General features: G+C 42.2%; 2 protein-coding genes and 1 long non-coding RNA gene across 6 annotated transcripts in view; 1 reads left to right on the top strand and 2 right to left on the bottom strand.

Moving 5' to 3' along the window:
• The window catches only part of LOC108447319, an 8778-nt gene extending 3858 nt beyond the window's left edge, over positions 1-4920 (bottom strand). The window contains exon 1 of the long non-coding RNA XR_001862813.1: positions 1847-4920. This is a non-coding gene — a long non-coding RNA (uncharacterized LOC108447319). The remainder of the gene's footprint in view (positions 1-1846) is intronic.
• BBS12 (Bardet-Biedl syndrome 12) overlaps positions 1-12473 on the top strand; it is a 48232-nt gene extending 35759 nt beyond the window's left edge. For all 4 annotated transcript variants that reach the window (XM_017736899.1, XM_017736898.1, XM_017736901.1 and 1 more), the window contains exons 3-4: positions 8478-8581; positions 12141-12473. In XM_017736899.1, coding sequence (XP_017592388.1) covers positions 8478-8581; positions 12141-12326 — 290 coding nt within the window. In that variant the 3' untranslated portion in view covers positions 12327-12473. The remainder of the gene's footprint in view (positions 1-8477; positions 8582-12140) is intronic.
• Positions 12474-12716: 243 nt separating this feature from the next.
• NUDT6 (nudix hydrolase 6) overlaps positions 12717-16373 on the bottom strand; it is a gene marked incomplete at its 5' end in the record, with an annotated part of 11054 nt that continues 7397 nt past the window's right edge. The window contains 2 exons of the mRNA XM_017736894.1: positions 12717-13193; positions 16161-16215. Of these exons, the coding sequence (XP_017592383.1) occupies positions 12802-13193; positions 16161-16215 (447 nt within the window). The remainder of the gene's footprint in view (positions 13194-16160; positions 16216-16373) is intronic.

Below are 16373 nucleotides of genomic sequence, written 5' to 3'. Positions count from 1 at the left end.
TGTGTGCAGTTTCTCCATGGGGCCTACTGGTACCTGTGGGAACAGAGATGGATGCAAAACGAGGAACATGGGTTAGTGTGGAGAAACAGCCACTGGGGGCCATATAGGGGCTGTATGGGAGAGGCTGGCACTTCTGTTGAGCAGTCTCTAGGGAATCCTGCTGCACAGACCTGTTAGGCTGAGCAGTTCCTGGGAAATAGTATGTGGATTCCACCTGTCATGGAGCAGTTGGGATAAACAGTTGAACGTGCTCCTGGCCATGCCTCGGAGTATGTAAATAGGAAGGATTCATTTTGTGGTTTTTACAGATGTTTACAGATCCACTATGGATGTTTTGCTAATGGTAATGTAGTTCATTCAGGAAAATGGAGGAAAAAGATGTACAATTCTCACGTCCTTAGAAATGCAGGAATTCCTCAAAGCTGAAGAGGTGCTCAGAACTGCCTCGTTGCCAGGTGCTATTTGTTTCAGTCCTAACCTTCTGCTTGCTTTACTGCTTGAAGCAGTAGCATCTTCCAGAGCACTTAACTGTGCTACAGCAAGTATCAGTGGTGGTAAGGTGTTTTCCAGTGATCAGGCTCTAGTCCCATGGATCAATATTGTCTGTGTGATGTTTTATTAGGAGAAAACGCCGCTAGGAGTGGGATGCCTGGCTGCTGCTTTGATGTGGTTAGGGTGAGACAGTGTGATGGCCAGTGCTTGTAGCTGGTGTACTTCAGGAGCATCGTCTTGCAGGGATGTCAGGAGCATTGTGGACATTGAAACCATCACATAAATCTAAACCAGAATATGAGCACTAGCGATGGTCTGGCTGAAGCAGCAGGGAGCCAGGTAGGTTCTTCCAAGCTGCAAGGTCTCTCTTGAAAGCTTCCAAGGTCTCTCTTTTGTTGTCAGGAAAGTGCTCGTGTCCCTTCTTAGTATGGTGAATGTCTTCAGAATAAAAGTGAGGAGTGTTACCCAAATATGCACTGTGTGTTTTATTTTCAGTTAAGGAATTTGGTTTCTTATAAAGAAAACTCTTTACTCAAGCAAGGCTGCATTCAAAAGCAAATTAGAGTCTTTTTGTGAAGACTGGGATCCATTACTGAGCTGGGTCAGCAGTGATTGACAACTCTTGTCCTTCACTGCAGTGCCTGCTGTTCCCCTGTGGATGCTTTATTTAAAGGTCAGCACAGGGTGGTCACACAGCTTGATGGAAGGGGATGAAATAGGAGGATGAAGTAAGACTCTGGGCTTAATGTGGCATTTGCACTGTCCTTGCAATAAAGGAGATGGGCAGGCACCAGTGCAATACTGTGTGTGCACATGCATGGCTTTTGATTGGGGTTTTCTTTTGACTTTTTGCATAAATATTTATTAAAGTCTCAGTGATCAGTTTCACTGGTATTGGAGATAGGGGAAGTGCAAACCCAGCGTAGTCACTGTCTCAACCTTTTGGCCAGGTTAAGAGCAATCAGCTCTAAAAGGCAGCTTAATTCACAGGAGCTCCTCTGTATGGGGTTGTTCCTTCTTGCTCCCCCTGTCTGCTGTGCCGTCTCTCTACACCCTGGTGCCTGATGGAGTTCCTCTTTCACCAGTGTGCTCCAGACTCTCTGATCCAATTTACTGATTCTTCTTGGCATTCCTAAAATCCAGCTTTTCCTTTCCAACTGTGACAGTGAGGCTTACTGAGCCTATGGGTTGGCAGTGTCTCACCACTGCTCTGGCAGTCTTTTCCTTTCATCTCATGTGTTACTGCTCCGACATCAGTCACAGCCCTGAAATACTGAGTACTGCTGAGTAGTTGTGTGAGTTGTACCTGGAGGAGGGACACTACAAAATACCTTCTAAAAATGAGACATTTTACCTTTTCCATCTTCTGAAATGCCGTTCCGTGTTTGCCTTAGGTTGTCCCTGGTTTTATGTGCTTGTTTTGCTGCAAGTGAAAAACAGGCCATAGTTACAAGATGAGTGAACGCACAGTACACATAAAGCTGAATTTCTGCAAGTTCTGTATGTGTCTTCTGATATGGCTGAGTTGGCTGAACAATTGCACCAGCTTTGTTCTAAAGTTGAGCACCCAAAAGTGGTTATTCTACGATTTACTTCAGTGAATACTAAATGAAGCGAAAGCAAATGAAAGCAACATGGGGGATTGCCTTACCCTTTCTAAGAAAAGCCCTTTAGGAAAAGTCTTAAAAAACTACATGTGAGCAGGCATGCATTATTTTCATAAGGAAACCCTGAAACATTTTTCTAAATCAAGAATTTGGGGTGAAAATACTGGTAATTTGGAGACTAAGCTTTATTACCTGTACCCAGTAATGAATGAAGTTCTTCTCTGGTAAAGTTAGGTATTTTTTCTGTTTGGTTTTGCTCTCTTGACTTCCAAAGATGCATCAGTTCATCTGCAATGCCAAGGAGTCAGCAAACAGTGTGGCAGAAGGCATTTAGAAGGGTTTTACATGATGGTGACTTGGAGTTTCTGGCGTATTAAATCCTTTCATAACTCGAAGCAATTGCTGTTTACTTTACTCGGCAGCACAAAATGCCCAAGTTGTGCTTTGTAAGCAGAATCCAGAAACTCTGGATTTGCTTTTGCATGACATTTTTAAAGGGCTTGATTAGGTTTGATGAACCAGATTATGCGAGCTGTGAGAAATGGAGAAGCGTGGCTGTGCGTGTTTTACATGTGGGCACACAGGCAAGGAGCACAGTGTCACACTGGTGCCAGAAGTGTTGGATGTCACACTGTTCTGAAATTACTGTTCTGCAGGATGACTTTACTGTCTTTTATATGATATTTATAGGGAGCACCAGAGAATGCTGTGTATTTGGTAATCAGTGTTTCGTGGGGAGGATTCCCAGTGCCACAGGTGCATGTTAGGTAGAGCTGGATATTTGTAGGAATTGATGTCAAGATATAAATCAGAATAGGTGAGTAACCTGAAAAGGGAAATAATTTCCATTGTATTCACTATCTGTACTACTTAAAAAGGTGAAAACTCTTAAATAAATCTGGGAATGTTCATGTTAATGTGGTTGATTAGATTAGCGGGTCGATGCTTCAACAGTTACACAAATTACTGTTCTGCTTAAAGCCTTGGTTTACTCTTAAGTGTAACCGGAACTTCCTGAAGTGTTTTTGTTTCAGGAGTGTGTATTTTTGTTGTAGATGTTTACATTTTGGAGACCTTGGGTCTGTCTGCGAGTGGTTTTATGCCTCTGGCTGGTAAAAAGGAAAAAGATACACTTAGAATGTTGTCATGCAAAAGCAAAGAAATGTGCCTTTGTATGGGAGTGTGACTCACTGTTTCTCACTGTGACACTCCGTGTGCTTGATTGTTTTTGTTGCAATCCTAATGGTTTGGTTTATTAGCAGCCCACCTCTCCTGGTAAGATTTGCTGGCTGTTTCTCATCTCTGTTTCTCCTCTCTCCCCCTCACGTGTGTTCCAGGTTTTAGGCAGCGTGTGCTTCAGTGACTCTGGCAGTGGCTCAATTTTGCCATGAGCGTATGAAAGTGAGCAAGTCGTTCTCTTGTTCGCGGTCTGAAGACTTGAGGATGCCTCGTATGTCAGCGCTTATCAAATAGCAGATGTTAAATTGCTTAGTGTACCTTTGAGAAAGAGATATCAGAAACTGTCAGAGACTGTTGTGGGACAGAGAGACAAGGATTTTTGTAATTCCTGGAGATATGTTACAGTAGGCATCACCAGCTCGTGGGCTCGGGTTTGGATCTGGTCCAGCAGGCAGGAAATGCCAGAATGGGGGTGTTAATATATGTATGTTTGTAAACGCATGTGTAGCTTTGAAGCAGCCCCTGGGTTTGGGAGGGTTTGACGTGTTAGGTGTGGAGCAAGCACGTCTGACTCCTTGTGTTTTGCTTGGACACCTGTCTGGGACTAGATGTTGCCCCCGAGCATGAAGGAATGGCCAACTTCAGCCACAGAGTATGGCAGAAATTCGGCTGTAGGGTGATGCATTTAGCGAAACGTTGTTGAGTCTCACTTTTCCCTTCCTTTTCTTTGTGAACTTCCTTGCATTTCTGATGCTTATTCCCTCTGGAGCTGACCCACCTCTGCAGTGAGACTGCAAAATAGCTGCTTTGTGCTTTCCTGTGGGCACGTAGGTGCAGGAGGGTGGGCGATGGGAGCTGGCGCTGCAGCTTCACCGCAGTGTCACTCAGGGGCCTCGTGGAAGGATTTTCCTTACAGGGCCTCTGCAAATATGTTGGAGATGGGCCCTGAGCCTTTGGCTGGGGCTGAGCTTTTCCACAGCAGACTGTAGTAACACTAGTCATTGATCCAGAGACGTGCAGCCTGGGATTTTTGGGGGGTACAGAAACTCTCCCTTCTCATAAACTGAGAGGCGTTTTGCTTGTGACCTTTTTAGTTCCAATAAAGCAGCTGAATATTAGCGAAAACAGGGGTTGAAATAGTATCCAATTGGTCTTCTCTTCCCCTGAGCTGCTCCCTTAGCTTCAGTGTGGCAAGCAGAGTTCTCACTGTGAAGTGATGGAGGCTCTTGAGCTGGAGGCTGAACTAGACAGACTCCTTCTGACCCGAGTTTTCTGTGATTCTGGTACTGGGGCTGGTACTCGTAGCTTTAGTCTGCACTAAAGTCTGTGGGTAGGCTGTTTGCTAGGTGTGTTATAGTGAAAATGCAGCTGAGGCTGTAATCAAACCTTTATTTGCTGTGTAAATGTGTGCAAAGCCAGAGGCTCATAGTTGGTTTTTACTTTAAGGTTTCTCTGATATAGTGGTTAGAGTTCCCATTTCCTTGTGGAGGAGTAGGAAAATGGGGATTTTATGAATCCCTTTGGCTAATACATCCTCAAATTCCACCTACTTCAGATGTGTGTTTGCCTCATGCTCCAGTACAGCACCCTCCTGTACTGCCCTTTACCCTGCCCCATCTTCACTGCTCTTTGCTTTTTTTGTCTGCATTTTATTTTATTTTATTTTATTTTATTTTATTTTATTTTATTTTATTTTATTTTATTTTATTTTATTTTATTCCTAATGTGTTTGTCGCTTTCTCTTCTCCCTGTGACCTTTATTTTCCCTTTTCCTTACTGATCCTGTGGCATTCTCCTGCCCCAGAACATCTTAGCCAGTGCAGCTGCTGTGAGTGAAATACCAGCACGTGGTTTTGCTCACAGGGATTGCCCTGGGTGAAGGGCTTGCCAGCAGATTCCCACTGGATGTCAAAAGGTAGTACCAGCACAGCCGTGAGCAACTTCCAGAATGAGCAGCTCTGTTTTTCTGAAGTATTAAGTTGGGAGATTTTGCCAAGCTCTTTGAAATGAACCACTTTTGAAGGAGATTTTTGGCCAAACCCTTTGTGATGCAGAGCAGTGAAACCATTTGGGACCATTTAAGTTGTGCAGTGTAACTGGGTCTGGGCCACTCTAAAGCTTTGGTTTGTTAGAACTGTAAAAGGGCCTGAGAGTTTGCATTGTACGTGTGATTTTCCAGTTCTAGTGCTCAGAACAATAAAAGTACTTTTGGAAAATGTCCATGTTTTCTCTATTCTCTGCATTTGCTAACAGCTTTCCTGTCTAGCTACTTGTCCTTATAATTATTTTCTGCACTGGACTCTGCAAAACTGCCTTGGAATTTTTTTTTTTTTTGAGATCTCTAAGAAAAGCAAGGAAGATCCATTTTTTAACAGAAATCTGAAACCTTGCTGACCACAATGCTATTAAAGACCACTTTTCAACTTCCATATTCTTAGAAAAGTCTCTCCGAGTTGTGAAATGCCCATTTGTAAGCCTCTTAAATACACTGTTCAGTTTAACATTCAGCTTGTACATCTGTCCTGGCCACATATCCTGTGAAAGAGCATTTCAGTGCCTTTTGCAGTGTGGTCCAGCTTCCTTTAGTGCCACAAGTTGTACTGGTTCCAGTGGAAATATGGGTTGGACGGTGTAGCTCATGGTGTTGTTCGGCCAGAACATCAGTGAATATGAATCTCTAACAGAACCTCTGTGTATTGTTGGGAAAAAAACTGTTCCCTCTCTATCCATTTTTATAGTACTGGAAGGCACCATAGATTCACTCGAGCTACGTCACTCAGAGTTTCTCTGCTGGTGTAAAAGTGCATTTGTACATCTTGCAATTCATTCCTTCTTACTTGGCAGAATGATTCTATTAAGCTTATTATGATAGAAAAGAAAGTCTTTAATAAGAGCTGTAAATTTCCTCAGTCCTTTGAGTTGGTTGTACTGTTTTATTTAATAACTTGGTGATGACCAGTTATTTATTTAAAAACTGGTGAAGCCCCAGCCCTGGGGATGTTTTCTCAGCAGGCGAGCTCTGTGTTGTCACAACACCAGCAGGCATCAGGCAGAGCCTTGTGCTTGGGTTCCTCGTGGATTGCGGGGCATGAACGGGAACAGGGAAATAACTCACTGCTGTGCTAGAGGGGCCCTCAGAGGATTGCAAGAATATCTGGGAAAATGGGCCTTTTTAGCCCTTGGTTAAGGAGCTCTTTCATAACAATCTCTGCTACTTTTTTTGGGCTACAGATGTCTTAATTATTTGACATTCATGAATTGGGTTTTGAGGTTCAGTTATGCTGAGAACAAGTATTGGGAGTAAATGTGAAATGATGAATGGAGTCTGAACTGTTGCTGTTGGTGATTAAAGGCTGCAAAAGATGCAGATCATCGGTGTCAAGTGATACATTTCTCTAACAACCAGTTTAGTTGGAGTGAGTTAAACCTAAAATTGTCACTTCTGGTGATGATCATGTGGTCAAAATGTGTTGGATTAGTAAGGCTGTGTTGTATCTTGGCATCTTCAGCTCAGTGTAACCCTGTGGCAAATATTCACTGCATTAATAAAGCCATAAAATAATGCTGAAACCTGGAAAACTCACAGTATTACTCTGGCTCTGTTTGTTCATGTGTTTTTGGAGTTGGAGAGGAAAATCCAGTGAAGCTGATTTTCATTTTGGGGCTTTGAGTATTGCAGCTCTTTTCAAACTCTGCAGGAAAACCTTGGGGCTTTTTTTTCTTCTCACAAGCTTCTCCAAACTATACAAATTTTTACAGGACTTAGAAACCTTTACCAGAAGTTTATTTTCACAGAATTTGAACTTCTGGCCTGGTGTGATGTTGTAGGATTTCGTGTGTGTTTTTGTCCAGAGAAAGTCATGAAGCATAATAAGTCAGTACTACAGTAATTAATATTAATTTTCAGCTGTTCCACAGCTGTTTCTTGTTAAGTGTGTGGTGAAAGCTGTGTGCTTGGGCACATCTCAAAAGTCTATTTCCCACAGTCCCTGCCCAGAGCACTTTTCCACATTGTAGCTTCCCCAGAGGCTAAGGAGTTACACTGAAGTGTTTGGAGCTGTTCACAAGTCTGATTTTGGCCTCATAACTTGTGAGGGCTGTATTTTGGATACTTGATTCTGAGATGAAATTGCGCCTGACTTTTTACTTGTACCCTGAAAAAGGGTTTGCAGCAATTACCCCAACAGTTCAACGGTTTCTTGTCCCTGTATTCCTGTTGTAGGAGTTTTGGTTGTTTTCTTCAGTGCTGTCTCTTCCCCTTCCACAAAAAGCCAAATAAGCAACAACCTCTCTCTGAATCTCAAGAGATGCTCTTTCTCCAAAATTTACAGTCACTTCAGGCTTTTATTCTGGTGGCTGAAAAGCCCAAGCTATTTAAAACTGCATCTCCAAACAGAATAAAGTACCTGCTGCACCAAAGCAGGTGGGTGAAGGGAGCTCTTGCCCGAGATGTTGTATACAACGGGCAAGGGCAGGCAGAAGGGGAAGCTTTCAGATGCTCATCCAAACTACCGAGTTTGATTTGTGGCTACAGAAATCAGTTAAGGCTTTGTGCTAGTAACCCACAGGTAGTAGCTAAAAGCTGTGTGATAGGACCTTACAGGTTTTCCTTTCTATACAATCTTTAATTTCTTTTAATTGAAGCAAAACACGTTCCTGATTTGTGTAACGCTGTTTCCTGTGCCTTTGCTGCCTTCACCTATTGCTGCAGTTCTGTTTGTTTGTTCCACCCACTTGTTGGATGGATGAGGTAAACTAACGGATATTTCTCTATTGGGAACTGCCAGAACCCTTAGGCAGTGATACGGACCTGAATAGTCTCAGCTGCAGCCCAGACTCGCCGACAGCCTGTACAGAGCTGTGTACGTTCACTGTCCGATGCTGTTGCGCAAACATTGAGAGATACCTCTGGAAAAACTGCCGTGAAAAATTTCTATTTTCTGGGAGCAGTTGATTGTGCCCTAAGTGGGCTTTCAAGGAATTTAATGGGTTTTTAAGTTGCCTTTTTGTGAAATGAAGATGGAATAACTCAATCTCACCATTGCCATTTATAAAAATGGATTCAGAAAGCCAAAGGTTGAAAATTTATTCCCATTGCAAGCTGAAGCTTTCTATGGTGCAGGGTTTGAAGCAGTGACTGTCAAGTGCTGTGATCCCACGATGGCTATGAAACCTTTTGTCTTTTGTTTTTGTTCGCAGTCAAGCTGCAGCTTCAGGCGGAGGAACGAGGAGTGGTGTCCATCAAAGGTGTCAGTGCCAATCGCTTCCTGGCCATGAAGGAGGATGGCAGATTGCTGGCCTTGGTAAGCAGCACTTTCCTGATGTCTCTGTGTGTGTTGGTGTGTCCTGCCCTCGCTGTGTGGAGTAGCCTCTCTTCCTGCGGGAGTTACTCAGCTGCTCAGTGTGGGATTTATCAGGCGAAATGAGCGCTGCACAGCTTCTGTCAATTACTTGAAATAGGAGCTAGAGGAGTTGGGTATTTTTGCCCTACCCAGGAGCTGAAAAATTTAACAGGAATGGCTTGTCTGAGAAAAAAAAATCACAGTGATCAGGAAATTATAAAAACAAATGAAGAATGGAGTGTTTGTATTTTTACCCTCAGGAGTAATTTTTTCCTCTTTCACTTACTTTCACATAAAGTGATTTTAAAAGACCTCTTTGAAGTGGAAAGTAAAGCCAATTTCTTTTAAAAAATTACTTTCGTGATACTAATCTGTATAAATTGTTTTCTCATTTTCCTTTGTAGAGGATCAAGGTTTTTTTGGGCACTTCTACTTCCTAAGTAGAAAACTGGCAAGAAGAATATTTTTGAAAATGTTATGATAAAATTTAAAAAGTTATATAAATGTGGGTAAATTAAACTGCTCTCTAGTGAGACTAGTTTTAGTTTAAACTCTGGTGTGTTTTATTGGTATCAGCTGAATTTTTAGCTGTGTTTTAAAGCCGGTGTGTGCAGCAGACTCTGGAAGTTAATGTCTCTCCGAGCCAGATGATAAATTTTGCGTTAGGAGCTGCAGTTACATTCATTTTGCTTATGAGACATAGACACTGTAAACCCCTCATCCATATTTTAACCTTCAGTGCCTGGTGAAGCACCACTGCAGGGCATCTACTCTGCCAGAATTTCGGTTTGCAGTAATCATTGGTGCTTTGGTGTATTCACACAGCCCCATTCAGTCTCTGTGCAATTCCCTCCCGATGGCTGGGGTTAACAATGTGCATTCCTAACCCTGACTGAACTGCAGCTAATGAAAGACCTGTGCCAGGGGCTGCAGAAATTGCTTCTGATTCCCTTTCTCTGCCTCCATGAAATGAGACTGAACGTAGTTTTACAGGAGCAGGGCTCCCTGGGGCGCTCCTCTGCTCTGGCTCCAGGGAGTTTTGTGTGGGCTCAGGAATGCAGTTAAAGAACCTGCTTCAAGTTACTCGGATATTGTGTGACAGCTCAGTTGAAGAAAATGTGAGGAGTTGTCCACTGTGCTATTCTTGAATTAAGGATAATTGGGAATTTCCTGTGGTGCTGGTGCGGTGGCATTTGGCTTCCCATTCTAATTGCAGTCCGTACCCTGAGCGACTGCGAAGTGTCAAAATAGGGTGTTTAGCACCATTTGTAAAATTAAACAAAACACACAGGGGTGTGTTTATATTTGGGGTTTCTGACCTGCTGCTGCATGGTGGGTTTGGTTGTAGAACATGCTTCCCTTGCAGCAGTTTTAGCTGTAGTTCCTGTAAAGCAAAATGCTCGGAAAGTATCATCCGTTCACTCGGACTTACTCTTGCAGAATATGTAAAGTTGGGTCACTTTGTGCTTCTCACTTGAGCTTATAAAACTTTTTTCTTTTGTGTTGTTTCCGGAAATGGGTATTACTTGAATCATGTTTGCTGCACACAACGTTGTTATGCATAGGTGGAAACCCTCTTACTCTTTTAAGAATTTTTTTCTTTTCCTCCAACCAGCCTAACAAACGCTGCTGCAATTTCATGGCTGTTTTCTGTAGCACTGGCAATGTTTTTCCATGAGGATTTCTGCACTGTGACTTCCAACAGTCTGTGGCTGGCTGTGCCTTTACCATTTTCTGCCTCTGAACACAATCAGGAAACTGTTTCTAATTGCCAGCGTCTCTTGTTCAGTTCGAGCAGGGCTGTGTTTCACGAGAGCTTGCAAAGAGTGTACACTGGAAATGTTTGTGGTGAATTGCACATGGTGAAACACTGCTGAAATTTAAGACATTATGGAACTTTCATTTCTAAACACGTAATTTAGTCCTCTTATCCATCAGTCACTCAAGTACTATTCTGTCCTTTTTAGTCTGGGTTTTTTTAATTACTCTTCAGTGTCCAGGATCAATTTGCATAGTGTCCTTGTTACAAATAAATCAACATCTTTGGAACTATGTTTGCAAATTATTATTCAGGCCTGTTTTTCGTCTTGTTGGATGTTTTTGTAATTACTTGTTGAGACATGCTGCAGGGTTTGTTCTGAGCTGGGCTCTGCAAGATGATTTACTGCACAGCCTGTGGATCACTGCTCACCCTGGTGATCTATGTGGAGGTGCAATGGGTCATGTTCTTGTCTGGAAACCTGGATGCTGCAGCTTTTATGGAGCATTTTCTTGCTCTTTACTAACAGACTCAGTGTGGGGGAGAGGAGATCTCTACCACTGGAGGAAATGGCTGGTTATGAATGCAGATAGTCAAAACCTCCCCTTGGAAAATGCTCTTTTAACTGGAAATATTTGTGCAGAAATGCATTTGTTCCATCAGATTTTTGATGGAAAAACTGAACCATTTCCCCTCTGATGTGGCTTATTTTGACTTTCAAGTTTATTATAAGAATGAAATACTTTGACTTTATAGAATGAAATGTGATTATTTCATTTAATGAAGAAATTTCCCAAACTTCCCATGGAAGGAAGAGTTTTGACTAACTTGTATTTTATTATTATATTATATTATATTTATAAATAATTTGTTATTTAAGGATATGACCTGTTTGTTCTGTCATGCTTATGTGGTTTTGCTGCGATCGGCCAGGTTTTACCAGACTCCAGGAACTTGACCTGAAGGGAAATTCTTGTCTTTTGATGTTATGGATTAAAACTGTGTTCCAAGAATGTTTGTGAGAATAACCTGCATTTAGTTAGTGGAGTTCAGGTGTTTCACGAAGTGCTGTGAACGCTTCTGCTGCCAGATCAGCACTCTGAGTGCAGCCTGGAATGAAGTGTATTTGAAGGAAAAAACCACAGCTATCCAGGGTTTTTCCAGGTGCTGAGACTGACAGTGCAGTGGCTGGCATCCCGCTCTTGCTGGAAAGCAGTCCAGCTCCTGAAATGTCGCCTTTGGCAGATGTTAAAAAATACATAGTTCATGAAGCCTGAACTGCCATTTGTCACCTAAATGATGGGGTTTATGTGAAAATTGACAGCATCCTGTAGGAAAGCACTGGTATCAAGTATGCTTTGGGGAGAAATAAGGATTTTCTTCACCCTTTTTTGATGGTGTCTCTGCTTGAATTTCCAGCTTGGGCAGTTGTACTGAATTGTCTATACTCTGCTTAAAGTTTTTGTTCTTAAAGGCTTCTTTATACATTTTCTGATCAGAACAAAGAATTACACACTAAAAGCAAATAAAAAGCTGCTTGATCTGTGTTAGAGACAATAAATGAACCATAGGTCAAACCTCTTCTTGTAGGTAGTTTTAACAATATTTTCACAGTAAGTATCTTTCTTCAGTCGTGAAACAGTTAATCTCTATTTCTTAAAACCACAGGTACTGCTTATATTCTTGTTAAGTTACTCCCCCTGAATGTGAAGAATTGATTTGTGGTGCTACACCAGTAATGCGTTTTCTTTTCCCTTTTAGAAATACGCAACAGAAGAATGTTTCTTTTTTGAGCGTTTGGAATCCAATAACTATAACACTTACCGGTCACGGAAATACTCGGACTGGTACGTGGCACTGAAAAGAACTGGACAGTACAAACCTGGACCAAAAACTGGACCTGGACAGAAAGCTATCCTTTTCCTTCCCATGTCTGCTAAAAGCTGATTTCCATGGCAGATTCTGAACACCAGTGCCACACAGCACTAAAAACATCGCCTTTCCTACTCCTCTCCGAAGTAGCAGACTATAAGCAATTATTTGCTGATATTATAACTACTTTTGCAGATACCAGATTAAACCATGAATGTTTCATACTGTCTTTATATTGCTCTTTAAACCCACTGTGCCAGTGTGTGTGGAGGTAAAGTGACTTGGGGAATGTATTTTCAGGATCAGTAACTTCTGTTTTCTGCTAGGTATCTATGTATTTTATTTAGCTTATGCTTGCTTTACGGGGTAGAGAACAAACCTGATGCACACTCATGGCAACCATTACCTTTAAAAATAATTTATATCTTGGCTTATTAGAGAATAATTACTTTCTAGTAATTACCTAAAAAGAAGTCCATGGATAATTTTAATATGCAACACTGCAATAATAATTCTAAATTATTACTATAAGGAAATGTGAAATGTGTTGCTATGATGTCATGTTTCTGTAGGACTCGGGCAGTTCCCTGTGGTAGAGTTTGTAGAACAGGCCTGTGTAGACAGCTGGGAACTCCCTCATGGTTATGTCAACCCTATCAAACCCTTCCCGGTACCCATACAGTAAGAGCTTGGCCACGTTGCTGGTGATGGGAGTGGCATTTTCCGTCCTGGCCAACTCCTCCAGATCCATCCACTCACACCGCAGGCACTCGTGCTGGCAGAAGCTGATGTGGAAGGAGGAGGGCTCCATGCGGCAGATGATGTACATGTCCGACTTCCCGAAGGCTCCGGGGTGTTCGTGTTGCTGCCTGATGCTCAGGATGGACTTGAACTCTGACTTGATGCCAGTCTCTTCAAAAACCTCTCGAACTGCTGTGTCTCCTGGGTGGAAAGAGCAATCCTTGCAATACGTTTGAGAGTAACTTAGCACTCTAAACCTTTTGGAAAGGTGTAAAGCCTCTAACTCAACACATTCTGTTTGCTACATTATGTTTTCAGGATGTAAGTCTGTTTTTGCAACACAAGGATAAGCTAATGTTTTGGTCCCCAAACAAAAGTAATTGCTGTGTGCCTTTCTTGTGTATATCCTACAGAATTACTTTGGTAATGCTGTACAGGGTGTGATTTGAAAGGGACACTGATGGCTGCTGGTTCCACTGATCCATTAATCCAAGACAGCACTGCACTGTCTTTGCAGTCCTTTGGATCCCTATCCCTCTCCTTGTCTCTGCCCGGTCTCAGGTTCAGACCCTGCGCAGCAGCACCTGCACTGATGTCAGATCTCTCGATCGGATCAGTTTCACTGCACTTTCATGCCAAGGGATAACAAAATGTGTAAAACTGTTTGCAGAAAGTGAAAGGTGGTGCCAGGTCCTTTTCAAGATGTACCTTAAGGGTCTGGTGACATTTCAAATATGCCACAGCACCAGTGCAGCACAGAGCCTGTTCCTGAGGAAACGTGCTGCGTCTGTGCTGCACATGTACATTCTGTGTGCCCCAGACAGAGTGAGGTCAGTCCTAACATTCCCCACCACAAACGCAGCAGGAACTTTAAGGGTCTGCAGGGTCTGCGTGCTGCAATTACAGCCAGAGAACCACCCATCCATCCAGAACTCCTCCAGAGAGATGATTTTTCTCTTCAGTAACAACTTAAATTGAGTCCCAAATAAGTTTTTTTAATATTCCACTGATTTCCCCAAAGTCTGCAGTTTCATTGTAGCCAAGTCAAATCCTACTTGCCTGGGGTAACTGCTGGTAGGTTGAACATGGCTTTTCCCAGATTAATGTAACCTGGTCGCGTCTGGTTGAGTGGTCAGTGGATAGAACTGTTGTGCAATGTTACCTGCTCCTGTTAGTTCATTTTCAGTAAGAAATGTGTGCTGGCTTGCTTCCAAAAGCAAGTGCATTTTAAAAGACCCATAGAGATTCACCATCCTATGGAAGCTTGCATCTTGGCATGTCAGAGGGGAACAAAATAGACATTTCAGGGGTAGTTTCAGATACTGGAAATAACTCCCTGTGGCAGGTGATTTTGTTAGTGGGCAGGGGGGCTGTATTTACACAGAAGTGAACTGAGATCATGAGGAGTGTTGAGGCAGGCTGTGGTTAAGAAAAATGCAGTAATTAGGGATTTCATTTAAGCTTTGAGCTTTGCTTTTAGATGAAGTGCCATTTCCCTTTTATTTAAATGTGTGTGTATATATATAAATATCTAATGACAGTTAAACTAGAAGAAACTACGGCTGGAGTTTCAGAAATACAAAAATGTGTGCACTTTGCTTAATCTGCATTATGAAACTATTGGTGTTACTTGCATGAGTCAGTTGGCACTCATTTAAGTAGGCAGCCATGCATGTTGTTACTTCATGTAACCAAAGGATTTTAAGTATTGTAATTGCAATTTTTAATTGCAATTTAAAATTTAGTCCCTTGAGTGACTTGAGTTTTTAAGGTTTGATGTAAGAATGAAAAAGGAAGATCAGGCCCTGTTATATTGTATGTTTCACTAATTTATACCTTCTTGTAATATGTGATGCAGAGAATCATAACTTTTATTATTCTGTAGTTTATAAGTGGCAGGAGGGAAGCTGTAAGAGACTTTTTTCCTGGGTGGTTTTCAGTCCAGGCTCCAGCTAGAATCTCACCTGGTAAGTGAGGGATGGCCACTGGCTTTCTCAGCAGCAGCATCCCTGCAGGGAATCCCACTGGAATGCCAGTGCTGTCATTTTGTTGTTCCCTTGAGTACAAAATTCCTTTTGCTGCTGGCAGTAGAAGTGAGAATGAGCCTGGCTAGACAACAGCCATGGCGTTTGGGATTCTTTTGAAAACACAGATCCATTTCACCACGTTACATTACAATGTCCAGCAAGTATTTTTGATTTCCATCACCAGGTTTGACAGAAAGACTTAAAATATGACTCATGAGTTACGAAAACTAAACTCAGCCATATCCTGATAACCAGGAGCTTTTTCCATGTATTGAAATAACAACTGTAATACAACCCTAACACATGTTGTTGTAGGGAGACTTCTAAACCAGTAGGTATTTCTAAGGTATGGAACAGTCAGGAAACCTGGGCTCAACAGCTTAAGAATTAACAGCCTATGGATCATGATTTTAAGGGCTGAGATACAAGGAGAAAAAAGCCAGATTTTCTCTCTTTTCATAAACACCCTTGTTCATTCACCTGTGAAGATAAACTTCAGAAGTGCTCATCATCAGCATGTGGTGTGTTGGAAAGAAATGAGAAGTTTCCTCAAACCAGCCTTGTTTCCTACCACAGGAGTGCCTTGTGTCTGTGTTGGGAGCAGGTGCCCACAAGACTGAGGCCCTGCACTTCACACTGGCCCTGTGGCAAGATGCTTTTAGTCCAAATTAATCAAGTGGAGGGGGGGTGGAAGGAAGCAAGTGCATTTACTTGTTTTGCACGTAAAAAGGGCGAGTTGGAAATTTTTGCTCAGTCCATCTCTGAGGTCACTGCCCTGGATTCCAGTGTGAGCCGAGAGCTCCCTATTTCAGTTTTATTTGGGCTCTATATGGATTACCTTAATCCTCTGCACTTCTGGCTCATTTTTCAGCATATCCAACTAGCCTACAAAAATTTAGTTGGCCTCAGGCATGCACTTAAAAGGAAGTGTGGAAAAGAGTAAATGTTACAAATACAAAACTTCTTTACCCTGAACATAATGCTATTACCATTACGGTCCCAGGATTGTGTCACTCCATCTGTTCACCATTAATTCAAGGAAACAATCGATCATAGAAGCGAGGTGGGTCACCCTGTATTTCAGTGGTATTCATGTCTTTGTAAACTCTGTTGATGTCTGACCTGTTCTCCTAGAACTTACCAATGTCTTCTCCTGGATTAGACAGACCTCCTGGAAATTTCCATGCGTTTACAGTCTGTATTGGAGGAAAAACCCATTCATGAAGTAGTCAGCCTGTGTTGCACTCTTTAATACGAAGGAGACAATTAACACATAACTTTTTTTTGTTGAAGTTGCAGTATTGTTATTTTACAAAGATTGTTATTTTACAAAGTAGGAACTTGTTCATTCCTG

The sequence above is a fragment of the Corvus brachyrhynchos genome, unplaced genomic scaffold, assembly GCF_000691975.1.
Source record: "Corvus brachyrhynchos isolate BGI_N302 unplaced genomic scaffold, ASM69197v1 scaffold105, whole genome shotgun sequence".
In the NCBI taxonomy this organism is placed as follows: domain Eukaryota; kingdom Metazoa; phylum Chordata; class Aves; order Passeriformes; family Corvidae; genus Corvus; species Corvus brachyrhynchos.
The sequence above is the reverse complement of the archived record's forward strand: the minus strand, read 5'-3'. Positions and strand labels throughout refer to the sequence as shown.